This window comes from Melitaea cinxia, chromosome 28 (assembly GCF_905220565.1).
Source record: "Melitaea cinxia chromosome 28, ilMelCinx1.1, whole genome shotgun sequence".
In the NCBI taxonomy this organism is placed as follows: Eukaryota; Metazoa; Arthropoda; class Insecta; order Lepidoptera; family Nymphalidae; genus Melitaea; species Melitaea cinxia.
In genome coordinates this window covers 6,694,989-6,715,315 of record NC_059421.1, presented here as the reverse complement: position 1 = coordinate 6,715,315, position 20,327 = coordinate 6,694,989, and the positions used below count along the sequence as shown (strand labels likewise).

Genomic DNA, 20,327 nt, shown 5'->3' with positions numbered 1-20,327 from the left:
CATTAGAAAGTGATCAAGATGGTTTTTAGGTTGTCACACTATACTAACTCGCACAAAGATCGCGCGGTTCGTAGGTACGACTCGCGCGATGCGACCAAATTTACCTAAACTTGCAGAGCGAAAAATTGTGAAATGGCTCTTAACATAATGTACAATAATGTTAAATTTCTTTAACATTTTTATTTATAGCAAGCACATAAGCAACCAGCACTGTTAGATAAAAAACCATATGATGATAGAAAGTATCCTCAACCAAATCAAATGAAACCAATGATGGAAACACCGAAAGAAAGTGCATACCAAGGCTATGATAAAAGCAGACAATATTCACCACAACGCAGAGCTTATGAGAGAGATATACAGCCAGAAAGACGAGCTTCATCTAACGAGAGACATACCTCACACTCTGGCCGAAATACTATGCCAGGCCGAATGTCGCCAACTAACAGAGAAGCTTACGATAGATCTAGACGAAAAATTTACTCTCCAGATAGACAAATATCACCTAATAGAGCAATGCATCCTGGCCATATTTCGCCATCTACTAGACACATGGTAACTGATAAACGAATGTCGCCTTCTGGTCGAAGAATTTCTCCTGGAAGACACGTTTCTGTTTCTGGTAGGCAGATTTCACCTTCTGACAGAAGAATGGCACTTTCTGGCAGAAGAATATCACCATCTGGCAGAAGAATTTCACCTTCTGGCAGAAGAGTTTCACCTTCTGGCAGGCCTATTACTATAGATAGAAATGTACCACATGGTAGAAAATTTACGCAATTCGAGGAACACATGCCATCAATGAGAGCTATGACTCCTGGACGGAAAACATCACCTTCTAGAAAAGTATCGCCTTCTAATAGAAGGTTATCTCCTCAAGCTAAAAAAGAAGATTATACGCGTAGTAGAAGAATATCACCGCCTGCGCATTCGCCAAGTATGTATTTGATATTTATGTAGTGCTAAAAAATCAGTTTTTTTTTGTTTGAATACATAAAAATTTTCAAACAAATACACCTTTGATTTTTAATCTTTATCATATGTCGTTAACGATTCGAATTAATGTATAAGTGAGTTCAGGTCCATCTCTTTTATAAATAAGATTTGTGTCCAAAAGTAGGACATACAGGTTGATTCGATCAGCATGTGTCAGAGTCTCTCAGAGAAATTCTGAGATAAATATTTCATTTAACCTGCAGTAGAATTTATTTTCAGCCCTTCTCTTTTATGTTAGAAGAGGTCTACTTTCATCTATTGACTAACAACATCTAAATCTCAATCTACAATACACATTATTTTTAACCGACTTCAAAAAAGGAGGTTACTCAATTCGACCGTATATGTGTATGTTCGGGGATAACTTCGTCGTCTATGAACCGATTTTGATAATTATTTTTTTGTTGGAAAGGTGATATTCTAAGTGTGGTACCATGATAAGGAAACCAGGATCTGATGATGGGATCCCAGAGAAATCTAGGGAAACCCTCAAAAATCCGCATAACATTTTACTGGGGGTACCGATTTTGATGATTTTTAATTTAATCGAAAGCCGATGTTTATCATGTGGTCACATTAAAATTTCATCGAGATCTGATTACAACTTTTTTAGTAATCTTTGATAATGCGCATTTAAGGAATCTCAGAGAAATAGAGGGAAACCCACGTAAATCGTAGTGATGACTAGTGCGGTTGTTAATGTTTTCGTCTACTTACGTTGTATTACTTGTCGATGTAATTGAAGTCGGTTTCTTTTTCGTTTGCCAGCAAACACAATCATATTATTAATCAGTTGATAATAAACATAAAATTATTACTGAACAGTGGATAGGCGTATGCCAAGCCGTCAGTCTCCTAACAGAAGTATTCAAAGAAGTATTGAAACTCATAGCAGACAGGAACCGCCCAGAGGACAAGCAAGGTATTTTAAAATGTACTAATAAATATGTAGTACTATTATTTAAATAATTTCTTATGTAGTAATTAATATGTGCTGAGTGGCTACGGCATTAAATAATATAGCCACCCCCTCTTCCCGTGGAAGGTCGTAAGAGGCGACTAAAGGATAACACAGTTCCACTACAACCTTGGAACTTAAAAAGCCGACCGATGGCGGGATAACCATCCAACTGCTGGCTTACAAATACACAGCACCATCTTCGGTGCGACAAAGCCAGCCCTGTGGTCACCAACCGGCCTGCCCAGCGTGGTGACTATGGGCAACACACAAGAGTTCACGCCATTTTTGGCGCGAACATGTGGAAGCCTATATCCAGCAGTGGACTGCAATAGGCTGAAGTGAGTGAGTGAATTAATATAAACGTATTATGGTTTCTCCAAAAAAAACCGTGTGATTGTGTTGTGAAAAATTGTGTGAAGACCTCAACGCAACAGAAGATCACAGCTAAATACTACTGCTCTTAAGTAGTGTTGTGTTCCTGTGGCGAGTAGGATAGCTAGATACCATGATTATGGGGATATGCTTTATTGAATATAGTGGTAGGATCATCCTGAAAAACCAGAAGTATATTAATCAACGCGTTTAATATACTTCTGGTGTTGCAGACGTCCATAAACTACAGCAACATACCATCAGGCGAACCGTAGACATGTTTGCCTACCAATTGATATTAAAAAGTGTAAATTTAGTTTTCGTACCACTTGCTCAAAAAAGTGACATTCTATGCCACAAAAAGCGAACATAACAATAGTCATTTTTAATCTGTTAAAAACAGGGAAAGAAAATTGTACTGAATTTCATTCATCCTCTAGGGGGAGAATGTGATTTAAATTTCGAATACTTTCCGAAATTTATTCTGAACTACATCTGTGTTTACACCATTGAGTTTGTATATAAAGCATTATACATCTTTTTGAAAAAGGAATGCGCATTTATTATGCAGTTATCTTATATATAAAAATGAATCGCAAAATGTGTTGCTAAGCGCAAAACTCGAGAACGGTTGGACCGATTTCGCTAATTCCTTTTTTAAAATGTTCCTTGAAGTACGAGGATGGTTCTTACGGAGAGAAAAATTCTAAAAAAAAAAAATTAAATTTCCTGAAAAAGTCTAAAAACAACACTTTTCTATACTCCCATACAAAAGATTTGTGATAATACTTAAAAGTCAATTTGAACTTTAATACCATACGATAAAGTTTGTGTTAAGCGATACGAAGTTCGCCGGGTCAGCTAGTGATTAATAAATAAAATTACGAAAACCGACGAGGCCGTATGAACTTGATGCCTTTGCTTTTCCGACAAAAAAATATTAGTCTAGGAATTTGCCGCGTTTTTGTTTTCTTCAAATACATAAACGTTAAGTTTATTTTAATTTATTTTTATAAATAAGTTAATGTTTTAAAATACGTTACGATGTTAAATCAAAGCGACAGTGACAGTGAATTGTCGGATTCCATCAGTGCAAATGCAGCCAGAGAAATACTCAAGTCAACTCATCAACAATAAATGTACCAAACAAAAATGTAACTCTCTCTATCAATAATTGGACCAATGTTTCGAATATTAACTTTAACTTTTAATTTTCATTATTTTTAATAAATGCTTATCTCATATTATTATTCTGTTAATTTTTTCGCAAATGGTACGAAAAGTAGAGTATTTTCCTCGGTTATAAAGCTGTCTTAGTCTTGGGTAAACTTAAATCCTTCGCTACACTCAGGACTCGTCTTAAATCCCTCGCTTCGCTCGTAATTTAAGTTTTTAACACCCTCGCTACGCTCGGGAGTAAACCTCGAGGCCTTCGTTACGCTCGCGATTTAAATCGTCACCCGCGACAGAAGACACTGCTTTATCCCCTTGGTTAATAATCTACTATTTTATTGCCATACAGGTACTCACCATCTCATCAATTTTCTGATAAGACTAAAGACTATCCAGAAGACCGTAGATCTGGCAACATTAAAACTGTTAGACCGGCTTACGAATCTCCGACACAAGTAAGTTTTAATTCATTTTCTGTTTACTAGGTAAAACAAAACTTAAAAATATTAGTTTTAGTCTAAAAATGCGAGCTCCAGGGTTGTTGTAAATGATACCACTTTGGCCAACATACAGAAATCCCTTACAAAAACTGTTCTGGAAATCTTAGTTAGTTATCTTAGCTTTAGTTTAGTATTAGAAAATAAGATATATCTTTTTAAGGAATAGTTTTTTAGATAAACTGGTCTGATACGAAGATTTCTTAGTATTTGTGTCGAAATTGGAAATTAGTTTTAAGAAGAATCCAATAGTTCAAAATTAGTCAAAGAAAGGAACTAGATTAGAAAAACAGTTGTGGTGTTACTGGGAATTATTTTTAAAATGTTGGAAAATTTACCAATATCATCTTTAAGTTAAAATAAATAATGAAGTCTAATATAGTTGACTTAATTTTGCTATTGACCAAAAGGCGGAACTTCGAAGGTATTAGAACATATTTACGTTAGCTTGAAGATTTGGTAACATTTGGGCAAAGTCTGTCGGTTGAAGAGTTCTGTTTTACAGCATAGCTGTTTTAAGCAAAAGTTTGGACTGTATTGAAATATTTAAATAAGGAAAAGAGCATTGAATTTGGCTAAAAATACAGCATAAAGCTAAATTAGTCGACGCATTTTCTTTATACAGCAGTATATAACTCATTAAGAAGCTATATACTTCAAGACAAATTGTAAAAATTAAGGAAGACCATATTTATATACATAAATTGTGCAGATATGAGATTAGATGGCAGTAGCCAAATGATTTTGTTTTCAACAGTATGCTATGATCTGCACTGCAGTATGAAAACTCAGCGTGATTTCGAACGCATTTGGTTTATTACTTGTAAAGTTGCTTCACGACATGCATTATGAAATTAGAGAATTAAAAACAACAAGGACACAAGTCACACAAGGAAAAAAAAATATTTCCTAGGAGCTGTCGCACACAAATATTGTCGTGGAAAAAAAGATTTTACTAATTCCGACTAACTGCTGCGGTTGCTGAGATCATTGAATACTCCTTGTGCGAAGCCGTAAGGGGTTATTAGTTTACTAAAAACCTAGCCCTTAATCACAATCTTATATGACAAAAAACGAAGATGGGATCAATGTGATAGTGCGCTTTTTGAAAAACATATTAAATCTTTTCTTGAACATGACTCGAGTAATCGTAATTGAAAATTAGCAGACGCTGGCGTTTCATACTCGAGCGATCAAAATATTTTATACAAAAACGTTTGGTTGGATTTTGACCTCATAAGGATAAGACTGCTCGTAGAGTTTTGCTATTCTGTAGCTGAACGTCGAAGAAAGTAGAAGATAGGAGTACCCTCATAATTATAGTCAATATCGAAATTTACTTTATTCTATTAATCTTCAAATGTAAATTTTTTGAATTGTTCTACAAAGTAGGTAACTAATTATAGTTTATGTGATGATTTACTGCGGGACCAGAATGTCGATTCTGCTAATATAAAACGGCAAGAGACGTTGACTCACGACAGACTGTCATGTCTTGCAAGCACGACGTTCTTCTTCACCTCTAAAAAATTAAAAAAGGGGTACTTGGGCAAAAAGGGAATTCCCTTTATATACATACACTAGCAGACCCGGCAGACGCTAAACGGCTAACCTAATTTGATTGCTTGCATACCGATAGCAGCGCCAACTGCCGGGTCCAATTGAGATAACTACCCTACCTCCCAAGTTGGAACAAAGTACAGATGCTTACAAAATTTGATACAAATTGATTCAGTAGTTTCGGGAGTTCATCGCTAACATACATCGTGACATATATTATACCTAGACATATATTAAAATTGTGGTGCAAAAGAAATAATGTCTAAATGAATTAAAACTGTGGGTGCATCTGAGATATTTTAAATTGTTAACCTACTTATTTTGAAGTTTAAATCATAGAAAAAATTATCACATGGATTTATTTGCAAACTACTGTATGTTGTTGTTAGTTAGTTTAGCGTTATACCCAGTCTTGACACATATAAAAGCGTGAAGGCAAAGAAACTACGTGCACATGGCTTAAGCATCGCAAGATAAAAATTGGAAAAGAAAATTTACCAAATGTATTATATTACTAATATATTACTTAAGTGTTTAGATATTTTAATTTTTAAATAGATAATATTTTGTTCATTTTTAAAGGCTACCTACTAAAAGCAAGTATCAGGTTGTAATCATGATGCATCGATTGTCTGTATTAGTAACATCAATTTTATTGAAGAATTTCATATAATTGAAGAGTACATTAAAGTATACATTAAAGTATTCTTATTACTTTGGATCAAGTCAGGTTGAGAACTATTATAGACTTATGCGATCTGGTTTTCTCTGCTATATGATTGAAAAATTAAACAAAATTAAATCAGACGAGAGAATATATGGAAAATCGATAGTATTGTTTAGATAGTTTCACTTACGGTGGCTTTGAAACAGTCTTGGTGCCTAAGTTGCTGTAGAATGATATTCTATTTTGAAAAAATTTTAGTAGCTCAAAGTTTCTACGCAGAACAAAAATATCGATATTTGGAAATAAAAATTTAATCAGAATCAGTAACACGGCTCAACAGCCAAACAAAGAGCAAAAATATCCAAAACAGATAGTATGTTAATATACTGAAAAGGACTATATTTTGTAATGTTTGGTAAATTGTATTAAATAATAAATAAATAGGCAGATATAAGTTTGAACGCGCAGTAGAGACAGCACGCCGTTCTGTATTGTTATGGTTGGAAAGCAAAGATAAGTCTTAAGATGGAGCGTGTATAGTAGTGGAGGAAGAGATTTATGTTATGTTAAATATTATTGCATATTTTATGAATAACACCAAAAACTAACATAACGTCAATATTGGTCTGAATAGCAAAATATGTTCTGTTAAATCTTTAATGCACAATATATTACGGATGATAGGAGAAGATTCATCAAAAAGTAACATCGTATACTGTTATGACTACGTTATCAAAAAAGACATGAACGGGTAATAGGCATTAGAATTCCAGTGAAGGCCTTGCAACAGCAACATGTCCAGGGCGAAATCTTGGGAAGACGCAATCAAACAATTATTCTTAATCTTGGACATATTTTTAGTACGTATATCGCATTTGAGAGGCTGCACCGTCGAAGCTTCTTCGGACAAAATTTAATCCGGACTTATATATAGCTATATCCTTGCTTGTTCTTGTTATTTTGGATCAAGTCAACAATTGTAAGTCTTCACAAAACTTAAATGAGCTTTCACAATAATTAGTAAAGCAAATCTAAGACACTTTTTCAGTCTGGGCTTAAAATAGAGAAAAAATTCCGATTAATCTCTACCCTCTACTTTCACAATTTTTATGATCTTATCAAAAGAGAACCACTTCAAAGAAAGTTTTCACCTTAAATTTGTTACTGCTACTGGAGTCAAAAAACGGAGACGGAAGAAATAATTCACATCAGTAATAATAACAGTTTTTACTTTAGAAACAACGTATTGATTTATATTTTAATATATGGTTGTTTAAGGAAATTGATTTTAATCTTAACTGTCATTTATAAAAAAATGTTTCTAAAACTATTAAAATACCCTTTTCGTGTTTGCATCTTAAATTTCAATTTACAGGCGTCAAATGAAGCTATTTACTCAGGTGGTTATCGTCCCAATGTACATGACGTACAATACCCGACCACACGTACATTACCACGACAGGATTGGCAAGATAGGGAAAAGGCGTTCCCACCCAAAACTATCATCGAAGATAGGGAGAGAAGAGATGTTCCTAGATTGCAGAAGTTCGATGTACAACGGATTTCGGATCAACAAAGACCAATGGAACAAGAGACAAAAAGATCTAGATCTCATTCGTCTAGGTCTCCTAGGCGAGATAGGTCTCCTATACGTGATCGCTATAGACGCCATTCACCGTCTCCTCGGTCTCCTCGACGCTCTTGGGCGCTCGAAAAACGTCGTAGCCCCGAAACACGGGAAACTCCACCCCCACCTGTGTGGCCAGGAAATAACGCAGAAGATTATCCGCAACAGAGCAGACAGAAAATTCCAGCTCGCGAAGTCGAGAAACATGTTCCAGTCTGGGAAACTAGAGACAAAAGGCGCGATGACTACCCAGCTGAAAACCGACGGGATTTTGAGGAACAGATAAGAATTAGGAAGGAAATTGAAAAATGGAAGCCGATTCCTCAGTCGAAAACCCAAGAGTCGTCTAGGATGATGGATGAGGATCGTATGCACAAAGAATCTAAGTTTGTTAAAAAGGACTTCGAAATAAGACGAGACTACCGTGAGGACGAAATGCGAAAATCTCATACTGACAGACTCCAAAAACAATATCAACGACAGGATCGGGAAGATATCCGCTATAAATCCGTACACGAACAAAAAGATGACATTCCGCGCAAGAGAGAAGAGTATGCCGGACGGATAGAAGAAAAAAAGAAAGAAATATTACAAAAACAAGAGCAACTGCAGAAGGAGATCGACGAGGTCTACAAAAGAGCTGTTGATTTTACAAAAAAAGCTGAACTGTATAGAAAAACTGAGCACAAGAAGGAATCATACGACAGCGACAGGGATCGAGATGGGGTTAGTGGACCTAAGCACAACGAACGTTACAAACAAGATTCTCACGAAAAACAACAAAGTCGCAATGTTCCATTTAAAGAATATAAAAGGTCTTACGCTTCGAGAAGTGATGTAGAAGCCGAAATTGAACGAAGTAAGTACGGTGAACTACCTGCAGACGTCAGGGCCAAGAGAAATAAAGCTATATTAGAGATATCTGAGAAAATTATGCACAAGTATGGTAGTACGTTGCCCAGCGAGATGCATAAAAGGATCCATTCTGAATTAAAATGGACTCTGAACCGGCGATTAAATGAAATGTTTGGGAACAAAGATGTATCATTCATAGAGATAATTGTTAAGTTTAACTCAAGCCACAGCGCGAAAGATGAAAAAAACATGTTCGATGAAATAATGTATAGCATGAGTGATCATGTAAGAAACGCGAAACGAACAGCTCAAGGTAAGATTTACAATAGTATTCCTTTTTCAGATGTAAGTGTTTTTGCTACACATTATTTTAAACCATTTTTAAATATTTAAAATAACATTTGTTTAATCCGCAAGGTAAATAATAAATCGTTAAATAATATAATTTAATATAAAGTCTTAATCGCGATGTAACAGTATAAAAACTAAGTGTATCACACAAAGTGTTTTAACACAGACTCTAATATCTGTATTGTGTTATAGATGATTCGGGTGTTCCTGCAAAAATGCCTAGGCAGTCTCCTCAACCAAACTTGAATAATGGTAATTAATCATTTGTATATCATATATCTTATTTGCATGCTTCACTAAAAGTAAGTATAATATAAGAAAGTTATCATTTTTCTTTCCCAGATCAAATGCCTAGAGCACACGACCAACAAAGTAAGTACTTTTTACTTTCATAAATTTATATGTATTCCATTTATTTTAATGTTTTAGTGCTATAGCAGACTAACAGACACATACGCCGATTCAATGTTTTCAATTAGTTTCAGATTGGAGCATAGGTACAGTAGGTATGATACCACTGAATATTGCGAGTAATCAAGGATTATTTTTAAACGCGCCCTTAATGGTACCGACGCCTAGTCAGTATCAATTGCTTCCGTCGTACCAGGAACATCAACCTACTCAAGTCAAAGAAAATGAAATTGACGGTTACAGTTTATATTTGTGTAAAGACGATTTTCAGCCAATAGTCGATTTCGAGACAGCAAAATTAAAGGAATTTTTGATTCAACAACTCATCAAAGTCACGGAAACTACTCAAGGTTGGGCCCCAGACTTTACACTAGCCAAGCAGAACAGCATCCATAGGCACGAAGTTATTACACGCGATGAGAGGTCAAAGAATTGGCTTTTAAGTTTAGATTTCAGTGATTTTAAGGAATTTAACGTTCTAGTTTACACGCCAGAAGAATTGTGGTACGAGAGAGCGGCTATTTGGTTGCCGGGTCATTCCAGGTGTAGGAATATTGAGCCTCTAACGAAACTCAAGTTACAGAACAAAAAGTTGGAAGGCGTCAACATAGGTAAGTGGAAATTGGTCAAAAAGGTAGTCACCGATAAAGGTACCCGTGTTTATGTGGATATGCCGCCCTCGTCTGCTAGAGCGATGGAGAAACACAAAATGATGTTGAGCTACGAACTCCAGAAAGTAAACGTTTTTCTGAAAGCCGTTGCTATAGATAAAAACGCTTTCGACGCAGGCCTAAACGAACCGTCGATAACCATTCTTCCTTCTCCGGGTTCCTGCCCTATGCCGTCTCTTGACCAAAACCCAAATATCATTAAAATAGGTGTAAAAGGAAATAAACCTCTGTCTTTGGTATTGGCGCGAAAACTTAAAGATTTTATCATATTTAAATTGTTTAAGTACCATCAACTTGAAGGGAAGAGTCGAACCGATTTTATTAAGTACGGTTTTTGTCAGCCGGGCTTTCTAGGTATATTACCTGAAAATGAAGAATCGAGAAAATGGATTTGCTCCCTCGATATTGGTCAATTAAACCGTCAGCAGCTGTTTATAGTAGGGGCGGATGATAATAAGACAAAGTATTTTACCATGACTATCTCTATACCCAAGTATTCTAACCTAAATACGGCGGTAGTAACTGAACGCTTGCGTCAGAGTAATAAAGGTGTTAAAGGCGTTAACTTTTCTTTATGGAGAAACCAAAAAGTTTTAAGAGATAAAACGGGACAAGTAACATTTGAAGTTGAAATGGATTTAGAATCGGTCGAGACTATTTCCAAAATGAACTACCAGTTAGACTACGTAGCTGAGGGACACGACATTAGAACTTTGTCTGTAGATTCTAAGGTTTCTCGCATTAGATTAGAAGAAATGATCGCTAAATATAAAGCAGAGTTGTCTGACACCTATAATGTAGAAAATATGGAGTTAGCGTCTTCAGATTCGGAAGATGACGTGGTTTGTCTCGATTAATTTTCAGTTTGTTGTATTTTAAGATTTAATTTTTGTCATGTTTCAAGCTTCTTTTTGGTAATAAATGTTTTATTCAGCCTTATTTTGTTTTTGTATCACCTTATGTATGAAAGTTTTAGAAATTGTTCCAAAAGAACGAAAATATAGCGAATGTATTTCTTCATTTAACTCTTTTGAGGACGGCGAAGCACCACACTGCTTATCCGATTTTCGAAGGACCAAACACTGTTGAGGTTGCAAAGCTTCTTAATTAAACTTCAATTATTTCCTCGGTTCTTATTTCTTATTTCTTCCTTGTTCTTGTTTCTTGTTTGAGTGCGGCTAATGTTCGTTAGAGAGTGACTGGCTGTTGCTGGGAAACGTGTTATATAGCGTTTCGCACACCCTGGTAACAGCCGCGTAACAGGAGAGATGGCAAGTACATTTCCCGCGCCTTTGCAACGGGCCAATGGCGGTAATCCTTGATCCCGCCATTTGCGTTGACCAATCACAGACCTGCTTCTAGGAGAGTGAGCAACCTAACGGACATGTTGGCGACAAGTACCAACCTAACCGACGGTCAATAACGGTAGATGTCGGTCCCCGCCCTTTGCGTAGTACCAACCTAACGGACCCGTTTGATAAAGGTATATCTTGGCCCCGGCCTTTGCGTAGATTACATACATTCGTCTTACTCTTACATTATTTTTACAATACGATTACATAGCTTAATGGCTAAGATATAATTTACTTACATCTATGTATCTTAAGTACTACTTCATACTTTATTTTATTAGCCTACTTATAACTAACAAAAACAATCAATGGTGACGTAAGCCGTCCGTAACAAACTCTATAAAATGATTTCCATATTAAGCTTATTTAACACTAAAAAGGTAAATGCTTAAATGATCCTTGTCAATGAAAAGTCTACGATAAAAAGGTAAGTAAAAAAGGTTATTTAATCATAATATGTATATCCTTTTTAAAATGTCTTAATTTTTCAGTGTTTCAGATATTGATGTCCGAAAATGTTTCAGGACTGGAAAAACTGGGGATAAAACACCAAAATTTCGCGTGTACAATTATGAAAATATAGGTTTGAAGAAAAATATTGCGCGATTCATCTGAAAATGGTAAGAATAAACGCCGATCGCGTACATATTAATTAATAGATAATTTTTCACAAATAGTAGAAAGTGGACATCATCTAAAATTGACTACAGGTAATCAGCCGAAATATCAACATCGTCCGTAAGTTATTTAACATTAAGAGGTAACATTATTTAAAATATAATTAGCAGCAACATTGAACTCGTCAAAGTAAGGTCAACGGCTTTTGGTCTTAGCCCAGTTTCTAAAAGTGAGTATATTTTCTACTTGATACATTTAGTGACGCGTGGTCTTTATTTCAGACAATATTGATATTTGTGTGTTATTTTCTTATTTATTTACATGACATATAGCTAGATCTCCACGCAGAGTTGCAACGCTCCTAACGTAGGCGTCCATGGAACCCTTCGCCTCTTTGACACTTTATTGACTGAAAAGTTGATCTTTAAAAACCCTCATTTGTTATTTGAGATCAATAGTACTTCCAGATTTTGTCTGCTGTTTTGTGAATAGCCAGTTCGTATATTATTCACTAATACACGTGGTAACTATTTTCTCCGTGTGTTCTTCTGAAATATATTTTTAATTTTTTTTTTTTTTTTCATAATCCTCATGCAAATAATAAGACCTTGCCCTTTTTTCATCATTCTTTATCTAATCTTTTGACTGATAATAAAGATGATTTTTTTTTGTTCTACTACTTAAATGCAAAAACGGTTATTTTTCTGAGTTTCGCAGCGTATTTTGATGATATTGCGGGTAATTTTGTTGATTATATTTTCATCTTAGAGTTGTTTAAAACATTGAATGTATCTCCATTTGTGCTGTTAGCGGCGGATGCAGCTTATTATCTTAAAAGTCTATGTCTACAATTTTATTTCAGTTTTTGTTCATCTTCACATGTGTTCGAAAATGAACACCATTTCAAATAGGTTGTCAAAGGTTTGGTCTCATTTTGGTGATCATTTGATTTTGACACAATTACAGCTTATTTAAGTTGCTTTTATAGTAACTATAGCTGCTGCAGTAAAAATGGGGTATTCGACAATAAGTTTCAGTTTAAATATCTTTAAATTTGTTATTATCGTATGTCTAGAAATCCTAATAGAGTTATGCTTCATTTAGGTGCTTATCCATGTCTTCTGTTTATAAAACCTTGAAAAAAAATGAGACATTGTGGAATTTTTTATTTAGACTTCCAGTGAAATGAAATTTAAATTACGACGAAGACTTTACCAGTGTGCAGAATTTTATCGTCAAGAATATTACATATATTGTTGTGTAGTTTTTAGGTTCATTATCAGGTTTTGTGTCTGTCCCCAGTTCGGTGATCAATTGATTATATTATGTGATCATGATGACGTTCAACACAACCAGGTAATAACAGTTACGGATATATATTTCTAGCTTGATATGCAGCTTGAAGAAAATCTTTGATGGCGGGCATGCTCGATCGTCTTCATGTTAAAATATTATTCAATGAGGTTTAGATTATTTCAGTAAGTACTTACAATAGACGATTGAAATATATCTTTCTATAATTAATTATGTACCCTTTACCTTGTTTGAAATTCATATAAATTTTTACTAGGTTATTTTTTTTTTAATTATATTCGTGAAGAAGTGAATATATATCATCTAAAGACTTAAACTTTCACAGTCACTGACCCATTACGCTTCAGCCTGTAATATCCCACTAATCAGAGCTTAATCCACCACGCTGCTCCAATGCGGGTTGGCCGATATATTCCCTACTATGAGTAACCATACCCATATGTATCATTATTTTTTGATTATGATTTTGAAAATCCCGATATTTCAGTGACGTTGCAGATACCATGATCACAGTTGACTTATGAGCTGCAAGTCGCCAAAATATCCGTTTTGTTCATCTATATGCATGATTTTTGTTTTTGTTTTTTTTTGTTTGCTTGAAAAGTAGTTTAATGTAAAGTTCCCTTGTTACAGAGCCTCCTGTCAAATATCGTGAAAATCCGAAACCAAAAGTGCACCCAGAGAAGAAACAGCTGACAGCCCCTTCAAAGTCTTCTGAAAGAACACCTTTGAAAGGAAAATCAGAAAAAGAAGATAAAGGTTAGGGAAAAGATTATTGTTGTCTTATTTTATTATCAAATTAGATAATAATAAATGTTAAATGTGTTACCGCTTTAGTGTTAATTTTTTTCTGTATTTATTTATTTAAATATACTAAAAATATAGTTTTTTTAAAAATCAGCACAATCAAGTAAAGTCCTTATTATATTATATATCAATAACTACCATACATAACATTGAATTGAATCAGTAAATAAAATTGAGAGAAAGGTCATGATATTTTGTGGAATATGTATTAATTTATATTTTCATTCAGCACAACGCCAGTGCGAACTTACAACACACAAAGCTCAAAACAAAACCATTAATTTAAAAAATGTATCATTACAAATATATTTAAATAAATGAACAATTTTCTGTGACAGAAGAACAGAAATCATCGAAGTGTAATCAAGAGGATGAAGAAGAAGAAGAAGGACAATTCGAACTAAACGAGCTCATGACAAGAGTATTAAAAGAAGAATTACAGGCTCTTATGATTGAGGTGAGAAAATGAAAAGAAATTATTCAAAAGGCGTTACCAAATAAAAAAAAATACTTTATCCAAGTAGGCTTCATAAAATCTTTTGAATCATTGTTTTAAAAATTAAAATTATATTCGTTATAATTAATTAATTACAGTTAAAGTTAAGCTATAACAGATTCGGAATTCAAATTCTGCAGAGAAGAATCTGCAAACTGCAGCTACTCGTTAAAAAAAAATGTGTCAAAATAAGTCACGTTTCCAACTACGCCACATTTAAGTTTTAAAAAAATCAATATTTCTAGTAATCTACTTTTTTTAAGAGAGCAAACTTAAAATTATTTTATAGAAATTGTACAAAATTTGGTTTTGAAGCAATAAAAATCTGTCCCCAACTTAGAAGCTACTGAAAAATTTGCTTAAAAATTTTAATTTTGTCACGGGGACCAGAAAATTATTTTCTGATTTCTATCTGTTTATATACTCCCTTTTTTAGCCTTATAAGTGCCGATGTTGTGGAGATTCAATACTAATGTAAAACACTTTAATATATATATGTCGAAGAAGTGTGTGGGCAGTCCTAACTCGGTAGGTCTTCCTCCATACTCGAAACGTGGGGAAGTCAGATGATATGTCAGCACAACCTTTCTGTATGCCGTGCAAACGAGAAGTGTGTCGCATCACTCGTCCTCGCTATTTAAAAGCGGCGCGTCGATCACCCCTCTACTCTAACGGCTGATAATTGACAACTGACATTATCTGAATACACCCAAGTCAACACTTGACGTTCCGTATTCATACTCTGCGACATATACAAATAGGCAAACAAGTTAAAGTATTACTTACCTGTAACCATACATGTATTGTATCAAATAAGTTAACATTTTATGTTTTTCAACAGGTTTGGCGAACGCTACCAGATGTGGCACCAACAGAGACAGAACAATATGTTGCGGAGAAACTGCGTAATGAAGCGAGTGATGACCTCACAAACGTAAGGCAGATAGTTGTACATATAAATAATAATATAATAAATAATATAGAGCATGTTTTACTCCCTGGATCCTATTGCTTAATTAATTTGAATAGACCTGGAAACTCCACTATTCCTACCCACGTCTATGAGAACTGTATCATTTTATAATTCCTACATAAATATAATAAATAATTAAAATTTAATGAATCGATAAAAATCATTTTGCATTCGAAAGATTGTTGCTTGAAAGATTGGTTGACTCTAAAATATGCTGTAATCATGAAAGCTAATCTGACGAGCCATCTAGTTTATTTAATATGAAATTATTTTACAGGTCCTTGGACTCAACATCACCAAGAGATTACTGAACGTGTATAATCCACTTTTTGTTAAAGTGAGTAAAATAGTAATAATTTAATGCCTAATAATTCCATATTTAAAATATAATAATCAATAATGAACATCTTCTAGTAAGTGGATCCCTACTGGGAATCCTGCAATCCTGTGTTGCTCTAGAAGCATACAACACAATCACAAATGCCGAAACACTACATGCGTATTATACACAACACACAAATAAAGCCTAAACAAAATTTTACTACCTATGTATTAATGGATTTCCAAGAACGAAAATCCTATCAACTTTATTTATAACTAATATAATTTTTACTGCAAAATAATCTGATCCTGCTCAATTCAGTCTATAAAAAGAAACCTAGCAAGAAATGGATCTGGATCTCCCCAGATGGGATAAATAAAAACGAAATTCACTATTATAACAAATAAAAAAAATGCTTCAACAACAGTCATGTGATACAGACTATAGATATCAATATCAACCATCGCATGGTACGTTGCCGTTTAAACTAATCATCACTTCACTCATCATCACCACTTCACCCTATCGCAGTCCACTGCTGGCCATAGGCCTCCACAAGCTCGCACCAAAAATGGGTTGGTGACCGCAGGGCTGGCTTTGTCGCACCGAAGACGCTGCTGCCCGTCTTCGGCTTGTGTGTTTTTCTAAGCCAGCAGTTGGATGGTTATCCCGCCATCGGTCGGCTTCTTAAGTTCCAAGGTGGTCGTGGAAACTTGTTATCCGTTAAAGGCCTTCTACACGGTCGGGATCGACCGCCGACCATAGTGTCCTCGGTCGGATTGATATAAAAATGGACAGTGTGGAAAACGGTTGACCCGACCAATATTTGGTTGATGTCAAACGGCCTTGGTTGGTGATTTGCCATGTCTTTGGGACATTGGATCCGATTTATACAAAGAAAAGAACCAAAAAACTTCACTTCACTTTAGCATAAAAAAGTTATTGCCAAACCGACCTTATGTTGCTTTAAAAGGCAAGTAGCCATCGCTTCAAATACCAAAGAAGAACTGCCAAGTTGAGTCAACCACCGACCGTGTAGAATGAATACTAAAATTGGTTGACCCGACCAAGAACACGACGGTCGGCGGTCGATCCCGACCGTGTAGAAGGCCTTTTAGTCGCCTCTTACGACACCCACGGGAAGAGAGGGGGGTGGCTATATTCTTTGGTGCCGTAGCCACACAGCACTACTAGCAAACTAGCAGATATTCAATCCATATTACATCTCATTACACAAAATGCAAAGAGGTTTTATAATGGTCTCATTAGTGATAATGCAATAGAAGACGACATAGATGGAATAAATACGGTGGATTTCGAAATCTAATTTGATGATAACGTCGAATAAAAGTATCTATATGTAGAATTTAATATATTTTTTTGGTAATTAAAGCTATATAACGATATTATGAATACATAGTTTCTATAGTATCAGTAAATCGCTGGGGTGTGGTTCTTTTTTGTATATGAGAAAAGCTATCAACTAGTACATGTTAAAAGGAACCACTTGCAGATTTTCTTAATTATCTAGAAAGTTTAAGAGTATTCAGACCAAATTTGTATACACATACTTTAATTAGTAATTTATCCACGAATTTAAATAAAATATATATATTAATTTAGCTTCATCAAACAGAGCTGCATATGTTTTTGTAAATCCTTTGATATCTCAGAAGTTCGTTTTTTCTGGGTGGTTCCTTTTTGCAAAAATACGGACAATTATTATTATTATTATTGTATAGCTCCTGATGTGTTTTCCATTGTTATATGTTCTTTATTAGACCCGAAACACAATAATATAGAATTTTTCGAAAAAAAATTCTAATGTGCAATTTTTTATCAATAATATTTTTTTCCTATAGCTTAATTTCTCCTGTCGTCCCGAAAGCGGTTGCCTGACGAAGTTCCTCGACCAATACAACATAATAAGTTTCAAACGTATCCAAAAAGAAACAAACACCTTCGCAGCCCGACTCCGCTCGATAACTGACTTCGACAATATCTGTGCCGCTAAGAATATCAAATGTGGTAAATATATAATATAAAACTACCTTTTTTGTGGAACTAGGTCGGCAAACAAGCGTACGGCTCACATGATGGTAAGCGATTACCGTAGCTTATAGACGCTTGCAACACCAGGTGCTCTAGTCATCTTACTCACCAATAAGAACACAACACTGCTTGAAAACAGCATTATTTAGCTGTGATCTTCTGTAAGGTCGAGGTACTATCCCAGTCGGGCTGCTCCATATTTTGAGCAGCAAGTTTCCTGTTGTGCCTTACTTCAGTTAAAAACCTGAATAAGATAGGGATACCGTTTTCACCTAGAGTTATAAAAAAATAGCCTAGGATCTATTTTAGAGCTACCAAATACACATAAACAAAAAATTTAAAAATTTAATAAAAAATCGGTCAAGCTGTTTCGGGGGAGTTCTGTAACAAACACTGTAATTAATAAATACTTTTGTTACTTATGTATTGTAGTGTTATACTTGGTCCTTTATATATCAAATAAAATAAAAATAATTTTAGTTCTTTGTGACTAACTGAATCAAACAAAATTGCAGAACGTACTAAATGATAAGGTTGATTTTAACTAGAATAAAATTGTTTTGTACAAAATATTCTTCATCTGTTATTATAAAATAGAACTCCACTGGCACCATTTTTTAATTTTATTTTTATTTTACAATAACATTTCATAAAAAATTAATTTACAGGAGGATCAAGGATAACTGTGACCCCATGCTACAAATTTACTTTATGTCCAAAGAGACTTAATACTATATTTGCTGACAAAGGTGAAGACGTGATCAAAGACAAAAAAGAAGATAAATCAATACATGAAAGTGAAGGAGACGAGAGACGAGTAAAAAATAAAGTTGTAAATTCAAATAAAAATGAAGAGAAATCTACAAGTGTCCTGAAAGAAAAAGATGTAATCGAACCTAAAGAAACACCAAATAAACATGAAAATGAAGTTAGCGAAAAAGTTGCACCAAAAGAAAAGCAAAAGGAAGACATAGTACTAAAATCTCCTGAAAAGAAAAAAATTGAAAGTCCTAAAGAGATCACACCAGTTAAACCTAAACCAACTGTAAAAGAAACTCCTAAAGAAAAACAGACAAAGGTACCAAATAAAAAGTCTGAAACAAAACGTAATATTGAAAGTGAAGGTGAAATTAATGAATCTGAAATCAATAAATTCAACGAAGGTGAAGAAATGAATGATGAAGAAATACTTGCTTTAATATCCAGCGGTGTCATCGTTGACGAGTGCATGGCTTCTGATGGGGAATAATATTCTTTATGTAAATATTTCGTCGATAAGGGGATATAATATAAATATTTTTAAGTTTGATTATTCTTTCTGTTCTAGTAACCAAACCCATGGGTTATAATTTATAAGAATACTTACAATGTTACCTTATTGGTTTTTAAACTGTTAATAAATAATTTAAAAATATATACGTTTTTATTCGACTTTTAAACCTTAAGTCTTTAGCTATTGAAGCGCAGTAGGAAATATATCGCTCAAATCTGGAACAACCTGACTACTATACTGCTCTCGAACATAATTGTGTTTCTGTGAGTAAGGTAGAGAGAGCTGGGGAGGGTAGGAGGTAGAGTCAGCAACACAGCAATACTTTTGGTATAGCGGGCATTTATACGCTGCGGTATCCGCCTACTATCAGATGTACCGTATATTTGATTGTCGTCCTAATTTTTTAAAATTTACATAATTAAGGAAAATATGAAAAAAAAAAATAAAGTTACGAGAAATTTATTTATTATAAAAGACAGACAATTTTAATCAAGATGAGTATTTACTTTATTTCACCAGATTCGATGACGTCATCCTCCACCTACAAACAAAAAAATATATATAAACAGTTGTCTTGCAAAAAAATATATGAATACAGCGTTTGTTAGGATACTACATATTACAAAAAAAAAAACCTTAAATTTATTAAAATTAATTTAAATTATACTTTATTACAAGAAAAAAAACCTAACCAAACGGTATTTGTTATTTTTTTATCACTACGACCTACTTACAGTTGTGTATGTTAATTTTCCATCGATTTCAATAAATACTCAACAACTGATAAAAGTAAAACAGTGATATTTAAGAATTAATTTGTAAAGTAATAAAAAATAATTATCTATATTTTTAATAAAAACCTAATTTCACAACTAATTTAAAACTAATCTACTTTTTAACTGTCTGATATCTATACAGATGTATTGGTAACTCGTATTCTTCGCTTCAGCCTGTAATATCCCACTGCTGGGCATAGGCC

At 34.3% G+C, this 20,327-nt stretch overlaps 1 protein-coding gene across 1 annotated transcript; it reads left to right on the top strand.

Annotated features, from left to right (window-relative positions):
• The first annotated feature begins 401 nt into the window (after positions 1-401).
• On the top strand, positions 402-19,489 carry LOC123667447. The gene is made up of 15 exons (XM_045601343.1): positions 402-937; positions 1,822-1,918; positions 3,852-3,957; positions 7,389-9,021; positions 9,252-9,311; positions 9,402-9,431; positions 9,539-10,987; positions 11,993-12,095; positions 12,282-12,340; positions 14,059-14,184; positions 14,571-14,689; positions 15,570-15,662; positions 15,979-16,038; positions 17,886-18,051; positions 18,744-19,489. The coding sequence occupies exons 1-15, from the start codon at positions 421-423 to the stop codon at positions 19,322-19,324; spliced, it is 5,199 nt and encodes a 1,732-aa protein (XP_045457299.1). The 5' UTR covers positions 402-420; the 3' UTR covers positions 19,325-19,489.
• The last annotated feature ends 838 nt before the right edge of the window (positions 19,490-20,327 follow it).

Excerpts from the sequence above, each read along its gene's own strand:
- LOC123667447 (XM_045601343.1), top strand. The coding sequence starts at position 421 with ATGCCAGGCCGAATGTCGCCAACTAACAGAGAAGCTTACGATAGATCT. Across the intron at positions 1,919-3,851 it reads CCGCCCAGAGGACAAGCAAG|GTACTCACCATCTCATCAAT; the intron begins GTATTTTAAAAT and ends ATTGCCATACAG. Across the intron at positions 3,958-7,388 it reads CTTACGAATCTCCGACACAA|TACTGCTACTGGAGTCAAAA; the intron begins GTAAGTTTTAAT and ends CCTTAAATTTGT.